Source organism: Danio rerio, chromosome 14 (genome assembly GCF_052040795.2).
Source record: "Danio rerio strain M-AB ecotype USA chromosome 14, GRCz13ab, whole genome shotgun sequence".
Classification (NCBI taxonomy): domain Eukaryota; kingdom Metazoa; phylum Chordata; class Actinopteri; order Cypriniformes; family Danionidae; genus Danio; species Danio rerio.
In genome coordinates, this window is record NC_141034.1 from 8,119,183 (window position 1) to 8,141,679 (window position 22,497).

Sequence of the window (22,497 nt, forward strand, 5' to 3'; positions counted from 1 at the left end):
GCTATTCGTCCAATCACAGTGAAGGAGTGGCAGGACAATATTATGCAACTCTCAGCAGAAAAATCAGCTAAAGACTTTCAACTTGTTCTGCAGTGGAAATAAGCTGTTTCATAACATCCCACTGAAAAAACCCCAGCCCTTAAGGGTGTCGCGCAGCGGATGTGCCGCTCAACGCTGTAACACGGTGCACACATGATAGATGAAAGTCTCGCACCACAAGACACGCACATTCGAGTGTTATTTAAAATGTTTCTAAAATAAATTTGTGGCGTCGTGTGATGCATCCGGTGTGTGACCCCCCCCCTAAGGATTCATTCACACCAAACGCATCTTTGTTTTTTAAAACGCGAGGGTTTAAAAAAGCACAGCATTGCACAAGGTCCACGTGATGTGATATTATGAACATGATGTAATAACTAACCCTTATCTCATAGAGAAACAATATGTTATGATAAGCATTTAAACATAAATCATATAACTTTCACTCTCTGGACACAGTCACAATGAGCGCATCCTCCACCATTATATAATGATAAATAAAACAGTTGTAATGCAAACTTGCTACTTTAAACAGAAGCTCGCAATGCTTAACCCACCTCCGACCTCTTCTGATTTGTCCTTGTAACTGACAGTGAAGTATGAAAGTTGAAGATCATTCAACTTGACACAGTGTCTAAAAAATGCTGCGCTCACATGTGTGATGCTTCAAAAGACTCAAGACGTTAGCGTATTGGTCAAAAATGTCCATCATACGTGTGCTTACACTGAAAAACAATAGAAAAGTAGCTTGCTGGAAAGGAAAAACACATACTGTATTCTGTGTGAACGGACCCTAAAGGTGCACCCAGCCATCCTGTAAAGAAAAATCTCGTCCTTTCAATTATAACCCAAAGCTAATGACCATGGGTGAAATAAGCAACCTAGACTGACTGGTAAATAAAGAGCTTTGCCTTTCTGCTCAGCTCTCTTCTTCACCACAACAGACCTCTACATTGACCACATTCCTTCTGCCGCAACACCAATCTGTCTTTCAATCTCTTGAACTCCTCTACCTAAGGCAAGGACTCTACTCCCATGAACTCCATCCTCACTCATGAACATATACTGTATGAATACAGAGTGGAATGCAGAAAAATACGTAAACCTAGACCTTTAGCAGTAAAATGAACAAGCATGCAAGCAATTAACCTAATATGGTTATCACCCAAATAACCTGTCTGTAAACAGTAATGATCAGAGGACATCATTACATCACACTCATTACAACATTACATCATACTCATGAGGTTTATAATGTGACTCATCCCACTTTTCAGATCATTATTAAGCATCCTTTAAAAATTCAAACACTGCAAAAAAAAAGAAAATACACATTTTCTATTAGTTAGTTAGTTAGTTAGTTAGTTTTATTTTCCTTTTTTTATTAATGTCAGGGTAACAATAACAACATCATACAAATTTGTTACAAAGAGTGTACATGACGTTTACAGAGAAGCATCAAATAAGCACATACAAGAGAAAAAAACAAAAAACTAAATTTATATATTAAGAAAATTAAAAAAGAAAATAAGTTAACAGTTCTTATATTTTAAGAGGAAGCAATAGTTCTAATGTACTGTTAAATTTCCTTTTCAAAAACAATAAAACAAGGTATATGCTTAGAGAATTTACAGCGCTGTATATGGAATTCAGCAAGGATTAGAAGGAGATTAATAATGAAATTTTCCTTACTTTTATCATCAGGACTATTGAAAAAACCCAACAGGATATCCTTAAAAGATAACAAGAATCCCGGTAGTATTTTGCAATGAATATCCAGGGAAAGTTCAATCTAAAAGCATTGTGTATGAGGGAAATTCCAAAAAATATGATCAGCAGTTTCATTAGGTATATTACAGAGTTAGTTAGTTAGTTAGTTAGTTAGTTAGTTAGTTAGTTAGTTAGTTAGTTAGTTAGTGAGTTAGTTACACATTATTACCCAAAGTGCTGAACACAATCAATACTAATTAAAATAAATCCTACTTCACATACATAACAGGTCAATCATAAGGCAAACCTCTCAACATTAAAAAGGCTCAAATGTTAAAGAATAAAGATGGAGTTTCTGAAGCTTTTTAAAAACAGATGAAGAGTTCAGATTCAAAACCCTTTAAGTCCATCCGACCTGGTTTTTTGTAAAAGAGCATTTTCTATCAGGCTCCTCAGATAAAGTTCAGAAGTTGTATTTTATATGTAATGATACGTTTATTAGCTATTAAATAAAATATCTTTTTTTTAAAATGTCACTTTAAACAATTCTTTGATTTTTAGCAAGGTGAATTTTCTTTTGTGTCTAAACCAGATAAATCCACATCTCCTTGTATTGCAAAACCCTCTAAATCCACCCATTGGAACAAGACAGTCTGATTAGTTGAAAAAAAAGATGCCATTAGAAATTATTTTACCAAACATAAAACACATTACACAAACCACCTAAAATTTAAAATATATACATCTGTCAAGTAAGCGGCGGTTCATTCCGCTGTGATAAACCAGGGAAAAAGCAGAAGGGAAATGCATGAATGAAATTTGGAAAGTAAGTGCATTAATCATTAACATCAAAACTGACATTAATTAAATCTTAACTATTGGCATTTCTGATAATTGGATTTAGATTTAATGTAAGTAAAGCAATGCAAACATTGCAAACATAAGCTAAGCTTGGTAAATTCAAATAATGTAGTGTAAAAACATTGTAAAACATCCATATATGTGCATTGCCTATTAATATACAAAGCTTATCAGACGTATAGGCATTATGAAGTAGGCTAAAAATGTATAGTTTTATACATTATATTTATCTTTTAAAAATAGCTTAACTTAGCAAATAAAATGCAATGTAGGCCTACTGGGCAAAAAGGGGATGCCTCTCTCTCAGACAATTTTAGAAGCTGTCATTCATTCATTCTCACCATACTTAAGGACTTAGTTTATCCTCATAGCGTCCACGTGGGATAAAATAATGGCATCTTAACTGAAATGGAGTTGTCGTTTATTGTATAGTATATCAGACTCATTCAAAGTAGCGTCGCTGCACAAAAACATGTAATGAATGCATGTTACACTTCCCACTGCTCATTGTGTTTTCTTTTTCTTATAATGCACAGTTTTGAGGTAATGGACATTTTCATTTGCCATTCACTGACAGTCGGACAGGCTCATCCAATTCATCAAACTCCTTCTTTAAAAATCGAAATCGAAGCTTAATAAAACAGTCTCCTTATAAAAGCCGGCATATCAGCGCGCTGCTACATTGAAAACATATGATTCGATTCACGCTTCTGATTGGTTCTCAGGATATAGCAGCTTTTGCTGTCAAAGGCAAGTGCCATTGAGCGGCTTTTGCCAACAAACTGTTATTTCTGAATGCGCTGATGCTGGGATTTGGATGATTTGCAGCAAATCTATTTGTTGATGGTGTAGTATGTGCCTAAAGCATTCACTTAATGTCATTAGCTCATTTTTAGCGGAAGTGACGTTTAGCGGCTTTTGCATCTGAACTCTTCAGATAGAGCTGGAGCATGTCTGATGTGGGGTGAAAGCTTGTTCCAGAGATTTGGGGGCCTTAACAGCAAAAGTCAGATCCCCACTTCGCTTACACCATGACCTTGGTGTTATAAGAATACATTGATCAGAAGACCTGAGTGACCTACCAGAATTATATACATGTAGGAGGTCTGATAAGTAAGATGGTGCCAGATAATTGACCTTATTCTTCACGTATGAGCGAGTGCCATCATTAAAGTCTTTATGGCTCAAGACTTCCAGTTTCATTCACTTCCATAGATTTCTAGACGTTAAAGAGAAGTTTCACAAATTAATTTCGAGAGGAGCATGTGATATGATCAACTACTGCTGGTCCTTATTGCTAATCATTTATAGCATTCCAAAACTGCTATAAATGTCCTGCCTAAACTTCATTTCCTATCTTCATTTTGGAATCCCCTCCCCCATCCTTCCCTTTCTCCCTCCTCCTCATTTCTAGGATCAAGCAATATGGGCCGCCTCGCAGCGGGAGGGCCAATGGTTTAAGTCATAATTGAGCCAGTCGGCACTCTCTCTGCGGAGTTAGCATGTTCTCCCCATGTCCACGTGGGTTTTCCTCGGGTACTCCTGTTTTCCTCCCACAGTCTAAAAACATGTGACACAAGCGAATTGTAATAACAGTCACAAGCACTTAATGCTTACATACTGAATTGGCTCTTGTAGAACCATCCTGTTAACCAAGGTATAGGTAAAAAACTAACCAGGGGGCTCTCGAGAAACACCTAATCTCGTATCCCTACTAATGTTCATTGACCAGGCAGGAACCGTGGCTCATATATCTCAGAGCTCAGGGTTTCTCCTGGGACAGCATGCCAAACCTGCTATTATAGTCGGGCATTATCAAAGTGTGAACTTGAAAACAGCTTATTATGCTACTTCATGCTTCAAACTGATCTTTTATTATTATATTAGTCTACTTTTAAGCCATGAACACACTTTAATTTGTAGTGTTAATAATTAGTAATTAGTTTGGCCATTTTCTGCCGTTTATTACTCCAAGTCATTTTTCCCATAGGCAACTGAATCAGAAGTACAAAAACAATTGAGAAACAAGCGCACATTCACATTGCAGAATAAGGTCAACAAATCGTATTTACTGTATGCACTTCGGGACAAAAGTCTTGTCGTTGATCCCAGTTGTAAGAGCAACAAATAATAATTTGACTTGTTGATCATGTCGAAAAGTGGCACAAGGTAGATTTTTCCAATGAATCATCTGTTAAGCTGCATCTCAATCATCACAAATACTGTAGAAGACCTACTGGAACTGGCATGGACTCAAGATTCTCACAGAAATCAGTCAAGTTTGGTAAAGGAAAAATCATGGTTTGGGGTTACATTCAATATGGGGCGTGCCGTCCGAGAGATCTGCAGAGTGGCAACATCAACAGCCTGAGGTATCAAGACATTTGTGCTGCCCATTACGTTACAAAACCCAGGAAAAGGCAAATTCTTCAGCGGGATAGCGCTCCTTTTCAAACTTCAGCCTCCACATCAAAGTTCCTGAAAGTAAAGAAGGTCAAGGTGCTCCAGGATTGGCCAGCCCAGTCACCAGATATGAACATTATTGAGCATGTCTGCGGTAAAATGGAGGAGAAATTGAAGCTAAATCTAAAGGATCTTGATAAAAACTGGGAGTCCTGCTAGAATGCTTTCTTTGCTATCCCAGATGACTTCATTAATGAGTTATTCGAGTCACTGGAGAGATGTATGGATGAAGCTCATTGGAGTCATACACATTATTAATACTTTTTCTTCTGCACCATGACTTTATATTCTATACTGTACATTATTTCTGACAAGTCTCAAGACTTTTGTTTAACCAAAGTCAGATCTTACTGTCCTAAATAAATAACTAAATATCAAGGCATGACCATATTTTATTTTCGTAAAATAAGCTAAATCTAGAGGCCTTTTCCTTTCAATAAGCCACTTCTGATAATAAATGATCTATTAGAAGTCATTTTATTATTTGTTGTTCTTAAAACATGGACATTTGTCAGATAGTGTATATATCTACACATTTCCTCTGTCAGAATTGAACACACATTTTCGTTCTAACCAATCCGTGTCTGTATTCAAATTTGTCTGGTCCATCAGGTCAAGACTGGCTGATTTCCAGCAGAACTGTCAGCCGTCTTCCCTCTCTCCCTCCGGCTGTCTCCGGGATAGTGGAGCCGTGTGCCTCAAGGCCTACGCTGGGCTCATCGGTGAGAAACCAACCTCGCACGACCTTGAAAAATGGATGCACGCTTAATGAAGAGCACAAAGCGCACAAATCGATACATCACTGCACAGTCTGTACTTAAATAATATTACATTTTTAATGACGAGCACTTCGCTCTGCGTCCTGCTGGAGCGAGTAGACTGAGACGAGAATTGGTAACGGGAATGGCCAGAGCGGTTTGGGTTCAACTTCATGTCGTGGGTTTGCTTTAACCCAGTGTGCCACTTAGATTGAATTAGCAGACCAACCTGAGGCAACATAATTAAAGCGGAAGGGGGTGGATAGGCTACACTGCTTGGTGATTCTCCCAGATGGGCTTCGGGGTAATTGGCATGGGATCTTTTCCTCTGGCTGTCTCTCATCCTGTCTTTTTTTTTTCTCTCTCTCTCTCCCTCCCTCCCACCACAGGTACCATCATGACACCAAACTACGTGAGTAACAGCAGTACAGAGGTGTCGCAGTGGTGTAATTGCGAAGGCAGCGGGAACCAGTGGCAGGACTGCCTGCGTATCCTGCATATGTTCAACAGCAACACTTGTCTTCGTGAGTATAGCGGAAATTAATTTGCATATCTGAGAGGTCTGAGAAAGAGAGTGTTAGTTTAGCACTTTTCTGACATATTTGTTGTTTCCTACAGAAGCAAGTTGTGCTTACATTTTTTAAAATGGTCAGTTGCCATCTGTTTCTCATACTGTGACAGCACCTTCTCATGAACATGAAGGAATAAATAAAATACATGAATGAATGAGTGAGTGAATAGGTGTGTGAATGAGTGAATGAATGAGAGTAAAGGGGTGACTGAATGGGCGAATAAATAAGTGAACGAATGAGTGAGTGAACAAATGAGTGAATGAATGGGTGAATGAATGAGTCAATGAGTGAGTGAATGAATGAATGAACAAATAAGTGAATGGGCAAATGAATGAGTGAATTGGCGAATGAATAGGTAAATAAATAAGTGAGTGAATTGGTGAATGAATGAGTGAGTGTATGGTTGAATGCATGAGTGAATGAATAAATGAAAGAATGAATGAAAAAAGAATGAACAAGTGAATGAATGGGTAAATGAATGAGTGAATGAATGAGTGAATGAAAGTGAATGGGTGATTTAATGAGTGAATGAATAAATGAAGGAATAATTGTGTGAATAAATGATTAAATGAATGGTTAAACGATTGAATGACTGGGTGAATAGGTAAATGAATGAATGAATAAGTGAATAAATGAGTGAGTGAATGGTTGAATGCATGAGTGACTGAATAACTGAATGAAAGAAAGAATGAATGAGTGAATGGATGGATGAGAGTGAATGGGTGATTGAATGAATGAAAGAATAAGTGAAGGAATGAGTGAGTGAATAAAGGAGTGAATGAATGGTTGAATGATTGAATGATTGGGTGAAAGGGTAAATGAATGAGTGAATGGGTGAATGAAAGAGTGAGTGAATGGTTGAATGCATGAATGAATGAATAAATGAATGAAAGAAAGAATGAATGAGTGAATCGGTAAATGAGTGAATAACGAATGAGAGTAAATGGTTGATTAAATGAGTAAATAAATAAGTGAAGGAATGAGTGAGTGAATAAATAAGTAAATAAATGATGGAATGAGAGTGAAAGGTTGAATGCATGACTGAATGAATAAATTAATAAAAGAAGAAAATGAATGAAAGAAAGAATGTGTAAATGAATTAATACAAGTAAATGGGTGAATGAATGAATGAATGAATGAATGAATGAATGAATGAGTGAGTTAATGAATGGGTGAGTGAATAAATAGGTGAATGAATGAGTGAATGAATGAACAGGTGAATAAATTAGTGAATGAATGAGTGAATTAATTAATGAGTGAATAGGTGATTACATGGGTAAATGAATGAGTAGTTGAATGCATGAGTGAATAGGTGAATGAAATAATGAGTGAATAAATAAGTGAGTGAATGGGTGAATGAATGAATAAGTAAATGGTAAATGAAAATGGATTTAATAAGTGAGTGAATGGGTGAATGCGTGAGTAATTGAATGAGTAAATGAAAGAATGTGTGAATAAATAAATGAATGAAAGAAAGAATGAATAAGTAAATGATCAATTCTCTACGCAATAGAAGAAAATAGGTTCTTGTGATACTCCTTATAGTTCTGCTGTCAAAGATACCGGCTATGGGACAAATTTTAAAGAGGGGTCTGGATGCAGACCTGGTGCAGTGCAATCTGAGCTGCATCCAAAGCTTTTTAATGGGCTCAACTAACCTCACCCCTAACCCTACCCGTCACAGTGATGTCACTCGTTCCATTGAGTGCATTGTTTCTGAGATTGCATCGCTGAGTGATGCAATCTCAGCTTGCATCATAAAGGCTGCATCCAGATACTATTAAATAACAGGACATGGCCTAAGACTGATCCTTGTAGCATTTAATGCAGGTAAAAAGGCAAGAAAACAAATATACAGTCCAAAAAAAAAGAAATTCAACTAGACACTTTATTAACAGAACAGGGATAAGATAAGATAGATATGCTTGTGGCATTCCATATTTTACTGCTATAAAAAACAAGAACAACAACAGCTGTAATCTCACTGGTTACTTTATTTTTAGGAGAGGGCCGAGGACAGATCTGTGTAGGAGTTCATGTATCATGGTTTTTTAGATTGATAATTTTTAAATAAGCAAAATAATAAAAAAATGGCAAACGTCAGAGGTTTAAACAATCATAGTGATTATCCCTGAAAGATTTTGTAATAGATGCAAGTATGTTGTGAACAATCTCATCGGATGCAGCACTAGTAATTTAGTTTTAACAAGTACACTTTCTATACTATGATAGAACTATAATTCTTCGCTGATATCATTAGTTTTAAAGAAGCAGCAAGATAGGGTCTGTATTTTGCCATTTGTTTTTAATGAGGGGCTTAATAAGTGCTTAATAAGTATTATCATGAAGGGTCTGGGGATGAGGCCTAGCAATAATGTAATAAGAGGCTCTGGTGCAACAGGTAGCATCTCTTTCAGTAATTTGGTTGGTATGGGATCTCGGCCTTGGCAGCTTTTACAGCCTATCCTCCACAGGACATTCTGTCTTCCAAGCAACCTCTAAATGAGTTTTTCACCATTATATCAATTCATTTATATAATGAACTCAAACTAATTCTTTAAAGACTCTTGCATAGGATACCATCGATATATTTGTTCATTTAAAAAAAGGATATGAACTAAAGGTGCATTGTGTCTTCTTTCCTGATCTCTAATTCTGATTTCATGGAATTACATTTTAGATCATTATCTGTACTCCGTATAATGTACCTTATAATTCTTATTTCCATGTAAAACTCAAATAAAACCAGTTTGAAACTCTCTTCATCTCTTTGCCTGACAGGCAATGCCATTGATAATATGGGAAGCTCCACCCCTCGTCCCGTAGAGGGCACACCCCTTCCTCCACCACGCCCCTCCCCTCAGGTTCAGCGTGATGAGCTGAACATCAACCTGCTGCCTGAACCCAATGCAGTGAGTAGCAAACACATTTCCTAACACAGAACCAACATATTAATAAGACTCTGATATACTCACAACAAAGAACATTTTTTAGGAGTAAATAATCATCTTAACCGTTTCCTTTAAATTAATTGAAAAAAAAAAACTCATCAGACATTTTATTAAGAGAGGGCCTAAGAGAAATCTTTGTTGCACTCCATACTTTAATAGTGTTAACTTGGACGATTCCCCCATTTAAAAAAAACAAAAATGGTAATGATCAGACTGGATTTAAACCACCTAAGTGCTTATCTCTGCACTTAGATGGTTTGAAGAACATACTGTGCTTCTTGTCATTTGCTTTGAAGTTCACATCCTATACTTTTGCTGAAGTAAAACATTTCTGGAAAGTTTTCTTCGGCAAGCTCTTGTAAAAAAGTCCTTAAAGGTGCAGTATGTGATTGTTTTCAGAAGTATGTTTTGTTGTGCTGGTTGAAAGTGTCTTCACATTGCAATTGTAATGGTCAAAGTAAATGATCTAAATGTGTTTATATGTATTTTTATATTCTGAGTGAGGCATAAGACTAAAAAATGTTCATCCAATTAAAATTTGTCAGGCCGACATCTCCCATAATTCCGACAAAGATTTGTACATATCGTCACTTTGGAATTATAATTCTTTTTCTCTGACATTTTTGTCAAAATTGAGTTATTCACATATTCTTAATAAATGACAACTTATTTACATGATGTGATGTTTTTTATCATTTGTTCACATTTTAAGACTTTTTATTTAAAAAACAAAAACAGTTTATCTACAAAGTCAAACTCTAGCTATAAACTATAAGGTTCTTTCTGTGAGCCAATCAGCATTTTTAATGCACACACAAGGACCAATCAGGATCAGCTTTCTTTGACATTTTCCTGGACTGTTCCATTGATAGCAGGAAAGACCAGAAAGACAAAATCACAATAAAAAAAAAAAAACAGTGTCGGGTAAATAATTTCGCACCACACAAAATTGAGATGTGTATAAATGTGATGATTTATAAGCATTTTTTGACATTAAGATGGAATATTAAATTTTACATTGTTGAAAAAAATGATTATTATTTGTATCTATAGTCAGTGAAATATTTTTTCAGTGTTTATTAAACTCATTTGCTCGTTGTCTGTTTTTTCTTTTAATTCTTTCAATTTTATATTAGGCCTCAAAAAGGCAAATCATTTAATTCATCTGGCATACAATTCAATAAATATAATTTAATAAATCATATAAAGCATACAATTTAATACATATTAACCCATTAATTAAATAAAATGAACATCTGCACTGGACAAAATATTTAGCACAGCCTTGTATGCTTAAATTGAACAAGACAAAATATTTATCATAAAACAAACAAAATAAATGTTATAGAAAGCAAGAATGTAACTTTCTCAAGCATCAACATATTGTTACAACACCATATTCAATATTTTTTATTGTATTTCTTGATAAGTATTGCTTCAATTAACGATCTGCCAGATAGAACCTAATAATTCCAAGTGGAAAATGACTTTTCAGAATTAGAAGGTTAGATAGATTGCAGTTAGATAGAAGGTTCTACCTCTATCTATATTCTCGTGAGATCAGGCTGGCCTTTCACACAGAAAGGCTCTCTTGTGAGTGAGTGACAGCAGTAAAAACGAATGCTGAACCAAAGTTAAAAAAAAAAACTAAAAAAAAAATCAATATTAAAGTTACTTTTGCACGCTGTAGGAAGGACGACATCATGGATAAAGTTTTTCCTTTAGACAGGTAATGTTATGTCTTAAATCTATTTTAGTCACACAAAGTTGATGTAGATTGTGTTGTTTTACAAATGGGCTATATGCACAGAAGTGTTGTTCAGCCACTGAAATCTTCCGGTGAACGATTGATGTGACTATTTTCAATTCCTTAAAGTACATTTTACAGCATTGATAATGTAGATTTTTATTTAGTTTAATAACAAAACATGGTAAACCGCTCTATTCCGCCTAGCCAGCTTTACTGAGGTGAAGTTGGTTTTATATACACGTCAGTTCATTTTTGAACAATGGCAACCTGTGACGCGCTCCCTATATTGTTTACCGCTACTCTGAATATTCCGTCTGAAATGTTTGTTGTTCGAAATGGTGTCCCACCAGTTTATTGTGGGCTATAAACTTAGAGACTACACTAACTCAACATCATTCACATGTTTAACCATTTTTAAAAGCTCCCACATGTACAAACTCAAAGTAATAACAATGAACCTGACTCTGATCATGGCCAAAGTCTTGATTAAACATCCAAATGTGGTTAATCGTGTCACCACTGTGATACTTGAGATTTGCGAAAACACAGCCTGAACAAACCCGCAGTCCTGCCGCTTCGAGCATACTGATGGATCTGAGAACTGAACTACAGCGTTTATGCGCGGCTGGTCGTGTCACTGCAGAAACACACGGTCACACGCCGCCGCCCCTGCAGCCGCTACAGTAAGCACAAAAACGCTTGTTCAGAACTATACCTTCTGCATTTAATTTGGCTCCCCATGTGCGTGGTGCAACTAACGTTCCTCATTCATTTACTCTATTGATTCATCTGTGGTGCATATATTTGGAAACAAGAGTAATGAATGCGAGTTTTGCTCGTTCTCTTTTTAGCTCTACCCATTTCTTCAACTCAATCAATAGGTCATGACAGTTTGACCTTAAAGTCTAACCTCTGATCTCTACGCACATGACCTTGTCAAGATGACCCTGTTACTTGAAAATGGTCATTTCACGGACATGTTCACTTGATGTAATGGTTTTCGGTATGGTAAACAAATGCCACATGTACCTAAAGAGATCACTGTGGGGTAGGAATCAAACTGCCACCTTCAATTCAATCGGCAGTAATCACACAACCCACAGGCCCCCAAGAACACAATCATGGTAAGGAATTAAACCTATATTGATTTGCTCTTCCCTTTAGTCAGATTATATTGTGCTTTGGAATGAGGGTGTCAGCTTTATTTTTCTTTCATTATGGCCGACCGCCAAACTTTAAATGACTCAATGAGACTTAGTAAGCAGCGTCACTGGATCAGATCTCTAATTTGGGCCTAATCTTGTGGGTTTTTTCTGTGTCTGATCATATATTTTACAGAGCTTGAGCCACAGATTCTAATAAGTTTCAATAAGCAATGAAAAGTTACTTGCTGTTTTGCAAGTGAGGAGTTACGCAACTTGAGTGTAATTTAATTCATGTAGTAATGAGACTTAAGTATTTTCGTTAAAATAGTTATATACTGGTTATATACAAATGAATAGTTAGGTAATTTAGGTGCAGTTTTTTATGAAATATATTATTTTGATTCAAAGACATGCACTATAGATGAACTGGATGAACTAAAAATTGTCTGTAGTGTAGGAGTGTGTGTGTGAGAGAATAAGTGTGTATGGGTGTTTCCCATTACTGGGTTGCAGCATAAAGGGCATCCACTGCGTAAAACATATGCTATAGGAATAGTTGGTGGTTCATTTCGCTGTGGCAAACCATGATAAATAAGGGACTAAGCTAAAGAAAAATGAATGAACGAACAAACGAATGAATACTATAATACACCTAACGCTTACCTTAAACCATGTAGTTACCTTATATTATCCAGTACAATTTTAGGCTATGTTTACAAGACAACGATTTTGCCAAAAACTAAAAGGTTTTCCCCTTTCAGGCTTACATGACGTTTTTAAAATGATCCGCATTTACCCATTCTAGAAATAGACCACAAATGCTGTATTACATATACCAGGCCAGAGTTTGGCAGCCACTTTGTTAGTAAACAGTGCCTGTAGGGAAGTGACGATTTGCAATTGTTTGTGTATATGTAGACTTTGCAGTGTGTTTGAATGTAAAATATCTGTCATTAGTCCCTTTCACACAGTGAAACCGGTAAATATCTGGAAGATTACCGGAACGACTACAAATATGTGCTGTTCACACTGGCACTGACGTTCCGAAATTTTTCCGGAAATGACCGTTCACACATCCATGACAAAATACCAGTAAATTCTGACATCATTAACCAGAAATGACCTCTAAATTGCTGTGGTTTTATTTGTAAACATAATAGGGGTCAGGCTTTTGTTGATGATTTCACTTTTGACTGAAGCTTTAGCATTCATGCAGCTGCTTTTGTCCCAGAGACATTAAAAGGCAGATGCGTGAACCGCATTTGACTACATTACAAATTCTGTGAATGGATAAGTATTGTGAGCAACTTCAGGTGCAATTTTTTAGGAAATATATTATTTTGATTTGACTTGCATGTAATTTAATGAAACAAACTATAAATTAGTAAATAAATAAACTGTGATTTCAATTGCGAGCTAATTTGATAAATCAACAAATTGTTAAATTTTAGTGCAATTTAATAAAATAAATAAACAATTTTTAAGCATTTTTACTTGAATGCAATTTAATCAAATGACTATATAAATCAATAATCCTCTATTATAAGCAGTGTTGGGTAAGTTGCTTTAAAACAAGTATTAGATTACAAATTACTGACTACTAATGGACATCGTAATTCGATTACATTGCTAATTACTTTATGTAAAAAGTAGTCAGATTACTAATTACTTAACTTTGTCGTTACTTTTAAACATATAAATCCTATAAAAAATATAAAATAAACTTCAGCTCTTTCAGTAATTTAATATAAACTGAAAAACATTACATTGAGTAGATCACAGTAGCTTGACATACTCAAAAGACTTAAAGAGATAGTTCGCCCAAAGAGTTCACACTTAGCTAGGGATTGGTAATAAGCTTGTTTGGCATGCCCCGTAAGCAGCTACCTTCTGAAAGATATAGGGATGGCTAAGGATAAATATACGGCTTGCAAAAGTCTTGACGTCAATTGATGCTATTTAGTATCTTCAATTTAAATAGATGCATGTTTTTTGGACTGTAGGAGGAAACCGGAGAACCTGGGGAAAACCCACATGAGCATGGGGAGAACAAGCAAACTCCGCACAAAAATGCTAACTGGTTTAGTAGGGTCTTTAAACCAGAGACATTCTTGCTGTGAGGCAACAGTACTAATCACTGGGCCGCCTTGTCGCCCATCTACAAAAGAGGGGGAGTAGGGGGAATTCTTCAAGACGAAGATACTGAGATAAGAACCTCTGGTTATTTATAGCGAATTAGGAAACATCTGATTGGTGAATCAATCGTAAGCTAATGCGGGAACAGCCATGGACAATCATAAGCATGTGATCCTCTCGAAATTAGTTTATAAATAAACATCACCTCATCATTCACTTGTTCCAAACCTGTTTGTCTTTTTTTTTTACACGAAAGAAGACATTTAGACGAAAACTGGGTATATATAGTGTGAAAAAGCATTCTGTGTTTGTCTGAAGTAATTACACTACTACAATGTGTATATTCCATACAAATTCTAAAGCTGATCAGTCAGTTCTTGTCACGCGACTTGTGATTTTCAACTGGGTGCGCCTGGAAAAGCTGCACATCTCTAAATCCAGTTTAGCCTATATAAGCTGTGTTTTTGGGTGCCGGTGTCCTCCTTGGTGACTAGTATTGTTGTAGAATGCTTGAAAAAGTTGCTGGTCGAGTTAAAAGCCGTCAAAAGTCCTTTAGAGACTGGACATGGATAGCATTTGACAGCAATATTTTTGTTTTTACGCTCAATGAAATTAAAGTAATGTCTGTATTTCAACTTGAAGAAGCAGCCTCTCTCGACAGCAACCATTTCAGCTCCCAGTCTCCAGCAATTTAAAAGTGCATGCTTATTAACTGATGTTCCAGCAGAAACGCAGCAGCACGAGTGGTCTTCAATGAACCTAAACAAGCACATGTCACTCCGCTGCTAGTTCGTTTGCACTGGCTGCCAGTTGCTGCTCGCATCAAATTCAAAGCTCTGATGTTTGCCTACAAAGCGACTTCTGGCTTTGCTCCTTCTTGGGTTCCATCCCAAAGAGGGAAGAAATCACTTTCGCGATTGCTCACGCTCAATCTGCCCAGTTGGTGGAATAAACTCCCTAACTGCATCAGAACAGCAGAGTCACTCGTTATTTTCAAGAAACGACTAAAAACTCAACTATTTAGTCTCCACTTCACTTCCTAATCTGCAATTGCCTCTCTGAATATCAAACTGTACCCCCCCCCCCAAAAAAAAAAAAAAAAACTAATACTACTAATACTTTCCTTCTTAGACTTTACAGACCTGAAACTTGCCTATAGCACTTATTCATTGTTGCTCTTAGTTGTGTAAATTGCTTCCTTGTCCTCATTTGTAAGTCGCTTTGGGTAAAAGCATCTGCTAAATGACAAAATGTAAATGTAAATGTAAAATGTGATTTAAAAGAAGCATTTTTTTCTTCTAAAACTATATTTGTAATGCAAATGCTTGACTTTAACAACTGTAATCAAATTACACATATTTAAAATGTAATTTGTTACATCACTGCATTCCCCAAAAATGTAATTAGAATACAGTAATGCATTACTGTGGAACATGTTATACCCAACTCCGATTATAACCAATAATATTAATGTGTACTTTTATAATTGTTTGTTTCCCCAGTGCGTTTATAGCATCTATTAAACCATGACCCCGTTGACAAGCTATTCCAGTTGTAATATGTATCATAGTCAATTTCCTTATAGACAAATAAGCTATCCTGTAGCTTCAGGGAGTGACACCATCCAAACAAATCATCTTGTGTAATATAATTTTTTTTACATTAATTCCACAAGTTATTAAGCCTGCTATACGTTCGAATGGTTGTCAAGGAAGAAGCAACTTTTGTGACAGCATAATAGTGTAGCACTAAAGCTAATCGGCTCAACCCTGACCCCCCTGGCCATGTTATTAGCATTAGCGCATTAGCGGTAGCATAATATCCAGCTGAAGTAATTTCTTGATAGTCGATCAGTTTTTTTTAGCGCTTCAGGGAACGACAGCGTCCACGATAGCGACGCTTACTTGACTATGATTGTATATTTTGCAGCACACATAAAAGAGAAGCAAATAATCCCTTGGCGTCCATAGGCGTACAGACATTATCAAGAAACGCTGCTCTGATCTGTGTGTCTTTTGTGTTGGTGTGTCCTCCCTTTGGAACGCGTTCACTTCCTCTGTTCTCTGAACACACAGACCACAGCATTCAGCTTAGAGATAATCTGGGCCCGCAGACAAAAAGGATTCAATTCAGTTTCTGCCGTCATTTATTTCTTTCCTAGACTCTCTCTCTCTCACACTTGTGTTCTCCAGCAAATCTCTCCTCTCCAAATGTCCCTGTCTTTCCAGATCTGTCTCTCTTGATGTGCTTCTCACTTTCTCTCTCTCTCTTTTGCTTTCCTTCTGAACGGATTAGCTAAAGGTGTTTGCAAGCAGCGGTGCATCAGTCAAACTTCATTAATATTAATGTATTCGCACCCATCTGTCTGTCTGTCGCGCTAACTCTCTTTTCTCTTTTTCTCCTTCTTTTATCGTTCCTTCTTAATCCCTCTCGCTCACAATCTCTCCGTCCCTCACCCTGACACCATCCTGCTTCTCTGAAACGCTTTCCCAGGTGATTTGTTTATTTCTCGTATCATAACACATTTGACTAAGGTCACAGATGATTTTCATAAAGCTTTATTCTTATTTTGGTTTTGTATGGGGATATGGTGGCTCAGTGGTTAGCATTTTTGCCTCACAGCAAGAAGGTCGATGGTTCAAGTCCCAGCTAGACCAGTTGGAATTTCTGTGTGGAATTTGCATGTTCTTCCAGTGTTTGCATGGGTTTACTTGGGTGCTCCGGTTTCCCCCACTGTCCAAAGACATGCGCCATAGGTGAATTGGGTAAACAAAAATTGCCTATAGTGTATGAGTGTGTGTGTGAATGTGAGAATGGGTGTTTCCCAGTACTGGGTTGTGGCTGCAAGGGCAAATTTTGCTGGAATAGTTCGCTGTTCATTCCGTGTTGGTGAACCCTGATAAATAAGCAACTAAGCTGAAGGAAAAATAATGAACGAAAATGGCGAAATGTGATGTAGCTATTTTTTTAATGTTCTTTTAAAAGCATGACTGTAAATCATGAACACCGTTATGACTGTATTAAAACATATGCTTGCTTGTTGTAAAAATTCGTTTTTCTTCAAAAAATACTTACCGTGCATTCACACGAGGGTTCAGCGTTAACGCTTGACAGAGGGCGTGTCTGAAGTAGGGGCAGACGTGATTGTCATAGCAGGGTCAGCCAATAAAATTAGTCCGCAATTGGCTTCTGTCTGAGCTGGGGTATTTGCATAAAACGATCTGATTGGCTGACACGTCTGTTGGCCCTTGAAAAGTTGAGAAACTTCTGCAGCGAGCAACGCCACTGAAGCGGCGCAGACAGATCCACAGTGCAGTTTGGCGATGCCTGACAACACCCATTCAAAGTGAATGGGAAGCGTTGCAGCTGAAGCCCCGTGTAAATGGGGCGTTACAACACATTTGTGGATCTCCTTACTGTGCGCAGACATGTTGTCGTTGTAGCTTGTGTATTCCAGGAATTTTTTATAGCCCTTCGTGTTTAGTGTGGTCCTTGAAAATTTCATTTTCAAGGGCTAGCTAGCCCTTCCCCTTAGCCCTATGCCTTCAAGCTAAAGAAAATTTGGACTCTGCTACCCCTTCAAGTGAACGTGCAAAATGTGGGATAAGGGGTAGAACTGGGATTGGACCTAAGATTATTCACAACGTTGAATGGAAAATCTAATGTTGCAAACTTTACATGCTATTTAACAATGAATTGCTACCAGCAATGTTCAGGCTAAAGCCTGGTTTATACTTCTGCATTGAGTGATCGATGTGACCCATGTCACATGCCTTGTGCATTGCCGTGCATTTATACTTCTGCGCACTGTTTGTGTTGCTCTGTAATAACACTCCTGAAATGCTAGCTGGCAGGGAGGTTTTCATGTTCCTCTCTGTCGAGTTTTTCCATGGGTATTTTTTTCTTCTTCTGATTGCTACCTAATGTACAAGTGGCTCAAAAAACTGGCAGACGTATAACAACTTTAATCATAAGGTAAACACAAAACAAAACTTTTCCATCTGGAGCTCTTTCACGGGACTTGACACTTGTAAACGGGACTCCAACAGTTTCACACGGCTCTGTGTCCCGCCCACACTCGTAAGCGATAACAAGGTGACCATTCACAGAGCTTACGCTATGCGTTGCTGAAGCATGTAGTTAAATCTTTTAAGAGGTGCGCGTCAGTCCCGGCGAGGGATATGCGACCGCATGAAGGCTGCGCCGGAGCATACGTGTGCGCTTGATGCAGAAGTATAAATCAGCCTCAAGTAGCACCCTAATTTACAGTTACGTATTTTACTTGCACATACAGCACTATATATTTATTGCACCTAAATCTCACCTTAACCTTAAGTGTGTGGGAGCTCGAGTGCCCAGTCATTTTGCTCGGTGGGCTTCCTTTAGTCAGGATTCAGAATCTCATCACGTAAGCGCACTGTTGCGTTCAATGGCTCTCGCTGGTTTATTATTGCCTGTGACATCGGTGACGTCGTTTTGACAGTAGAGTGACGCTTTTTAATTTGTTCTCATAATCAGGTCACCGTGTCCATGGTGAAACTGTGTTTGTGTTTGTAAAGTACACCCAACATAAATTTATAAGTCGTATACACACAGAAAAAGAAAATGTCACATCTGTGTCTGTTCTAATTGCAGATTTGTACCCTCGTAAAATCACAAGGATGTTCCGTTGTCCTTTACGTTTTTTATAATTACAGATGAGTGAATTTTATTTACGCACAGAATATTTATATTTTTAAATATATTTTTTGGTCCCACTTTATATTAAGTGGCCTTAACTAATATGTACTTACACAGGAATTAATAAGTTTTCTACAATGTACTTATTGTGTAAATACATGTATTTACTGTGTACTTATGCTTGATTAAATACATGTATGTAATTACATCTGTAATTAACTTTTGTAATTACATTTGTAAATACACTGTTGACCATCCCTTACACCTTAACCCACCCTTAAACCTACCCATGCCACCAAACCTGTCCATAACCCAACCTCTATCCCAACTCAAAAGCACCACAGGTGTTCTCAAATACATTATAAACACAGTAAGTACATTGTATTTATTTTTTGATGTAAGTACATAGTAGTTAAGGACACTTAATATAAAGTGGGACCTATTTTTTGAATCATTTTGATCTTTAATGTGGGGATGCTGGTTGTGTAAGAATGACTTGATTTAGAAATATGTTTATTTTTGTAATTCTGCATTTATTTTTCATTTTCATTGTCTTATAAATTTATGGTGGGTGAACTTTACAAACAGGAAAATGCAGATTCACCACTAACACGATGACCTGATTACGAGTACGAATCAAAAAGCGACACTCCACTGTAAAAATGACATCACCGCTGTCACAGGCAATAATAAACAAGCGAGAGCTGTCGATATTATGCTAACTTAGCTCACTATCCTCAGCCCGTTCTTAGTTTTGATTCTGTAAAATGTCCAAGAAACACAACACAAATGGACATCATCAAGTATCAACCTTTATTTATTATCAACCTTTTTTGGTATTTTGTATTGATGTCATTTCTGCAATAATTCAATCGTGGTGGCATTGCTTTGCAGAAAACAAACAAACCTCAAACTTTAAAAAGAGCAAAGGAACACACATAGAAGTTTCCCGTTTTTAGCTGAACATGTTTTGTAAACAGCCTCTTAATTAAGGACACTTTAAGTGCATGTACACAGTGCAAACCAATCCAGTCTTTGTTTTTATTGAAGCATCCCAAAAATGAAACAATGGAACTCATATGATTGACCTTGTAGTTGCTTGGTTTGGTTCATGGCTCTTTCACAAGGACTTCCCCAAAGGAAAAAGCACTTCTAGAACCAAGGCCAAAAAAAGCTGCCTATTTCATGACAAACAAAGCAGATACAAATTTATCTTCTCTCTTTTCTTTTCCTAAAGGTCGAAGAAAGCGAAGAAGTAGAAGAAGAAGAGCAAGAAGAAGAGGAGGAGGAGGAAGAAGAAAACCAAGCCGGTGGAGGAGGCTTCAACGTCATCCCTCCGTTCTCAGACAAGGCGACAGTCACTAACCTGGGCTCTGAAGCCGGAAGAGTCCAAAGCTCAGCCTCCACCTGCGGCGTCCCTCAAGTCCTACTCGCCGTTCTGCTGCTTATCACCTTCCGCTGGGTGTAAAAAACCATCACACACATACACAGACACACACACACATGCAAACACACTTCCTCCTGAAGCGTTCGCTCACATCCAGACTCAAGACCAATCATCAGGGGATGACGAGAACGACAAAACCAATGGACAACCGTTCTTCTCTCCCTCTTTCATTCATTCATTTCTTTTTCTCCTGGGAAGAGGGTGTGCTATAGTTATAGCTGCTTGTCCATCATTAGGGAATCGCTTTCTGAACGGAGCTTCTCACCTGAATCCTTTGAATCACTCAGAAGATTCGCGACTCCTCGGACTGACTCAAAGCCGACGGTAACCGAATGACCCATGTATCTCTTATATAACGTCTGTGTGTGCTTCAGAAAAGTGTGGGAAAACACTGCATTTTTTCCCGCGTTCAGAAAACCCGCCGTGTTTATTGTCGCTGATCATGTTGTTGTGTATGAAACGAGTGTGTTTGTAAGTACGTGATTCGCTGGAGAAAAAAAAACGAAAACAAAACACGTCGAGCATGATTGCCGAATGTTTCGTTTATCATGCCTCCGTGTTTCACGAGTCAGGCCGCACACCTAATCACAAACACACATACACACACACTCCTCTGGCCTGCTGCGGAGCCGATCGCGCAGATGCAAGCTCTTTTCATTTATTGCTCTATCTGCGATGTGCTTTCATTTTTTTTGACTCAGCACAGACTGTGCACTCTAACCAGGGGCATAAATAAAAAAACACGTCCGCGAACAGAGAAAAAAACATGAGTAATAAAGCCCAAAATAAAGAAATAAACACACTAAATAAATAAATATCTCGCCACACAGCAGGTGTCGGAGTCCGGTCTGGGTTTAGAACCCGAGGGGAAGAAACGGGAAGTCATTTTCCAAACCGCCTGTCGCCTCGCACCTCTCCCTGTGCCTGTTGTTTTACTTTCACAGAGATAATGGCTTACAACACAAACTGTTTATCTTGTTGTGTGTTCACGGAGACGAATTACTCGTGATGGGAACGAAATCGAAAAAAAAGAAGAGAGAGAGAGATCAAGGCAAAGAACAGACGGAGACGAGGAGGAGAGACTCAAACCCTCCAGCTAAGAAAAAAACAAACATACAGTCTAGAATCACATCCTTTTTTTCTGTTTCTTATAAATCTTTTGCTGACACAGATGCTTTTTTTCTCAATCTCGTTTCTTTCATTCGCTCTCGTTGATGTCCGTGGAAGTGTGTGTGAGGGAGAAAGAGGGTGCACTTGTAGAGAATTCGATCAAGAACTTACTTCTCAAGCGGTAATGGAGTGTGTTCAGTAGGTGTGCAGTATAAATACAACATTCGGTCCCTTCACGTTCCCTATGGACTGTGAGCAAGTTAGCGCTAGAGGATAATTCGAACTGTTACAGAGAAAAATATTGACGTGTAAATAACCAAACTAGAGATTCCTTTTTTTAATTTAGATTAAAATTTGCACATTTAAAAACAGCTAAAGTTCAAAAAAGCCATCCTTTAGATAAGATGCTAGTTTTTTTTTGTATAATTCTAAAAATCTTGTTAATAGGGACATTAGCAACTTGTTACTTCTGCTCATGCACATGAATGTTAATAGGTTTCCATCAGCCATTTTAAAGTATCGCATGAGAAACGAGGGATGGAAACACCACATTTTAAATAAAAGTCTCTAAATGCGCAAATAAGTTGGTTTTAGACTTAAGCGAATAAGGTTTAATGTGAATAATTAGAAATGGAAATGCATTTGCCAAATAAATTGTACCAAACATTCACCCATGTGATCAATTAGCTGTCTCTATTAGGCTTGTTTACTGCTGGGTTCTTGACTAACAACTTGACTTATACTTTTCAGTGTTGAAATCAGTTGTTTTGCACAATATTTCTGTTAAACCATGACACAAAACCCCCAAATACACTCTCCAAACCTTAGTTAGTTGCACATATTCTGTCTCAGCATTTATCAACTTCCCTCTAGAT

At 37.5% G+C, this 22,497-nt stretch overlaps 1 protein-coding gene across 1 annotated transcript in view; it reads left to right on the forward strand.

The window, feature by feature from the left end:
• gfra3 (GDNF family receptor alpha 3) overlaps positions 1 to 22,291 on the forward strand; it is a 69,376-nt gene extending 47,085 nt beyond the window's left edge. Inside the window, exons 5-8 of the mRNA NM_001256636.2 lie at positions 5,686 to 5,795; positions 6,221 to 6,355; positions 9,185 to 9,315; positions 20,303 to 22,291. Coding sequence (NP_001243565.1) covers positions 5,686 to 5,795; positions 6,221 to 6,355; positions 9,185 to 9,315; positions 20,303 to 20,533 — 607 coding nt within the window. The 3' untranslated portion in view covers positions 20,534 to 22,291. The remainder of the gene's footprint in view (positions 1 to 5,685; positions 5,796 to 6,220; positions 6,356 to 9,184; positions 9,316 to 20,302) is intronic.
• Positions 22,292 to 22,497: the final 206 nt, after the last annotated feature.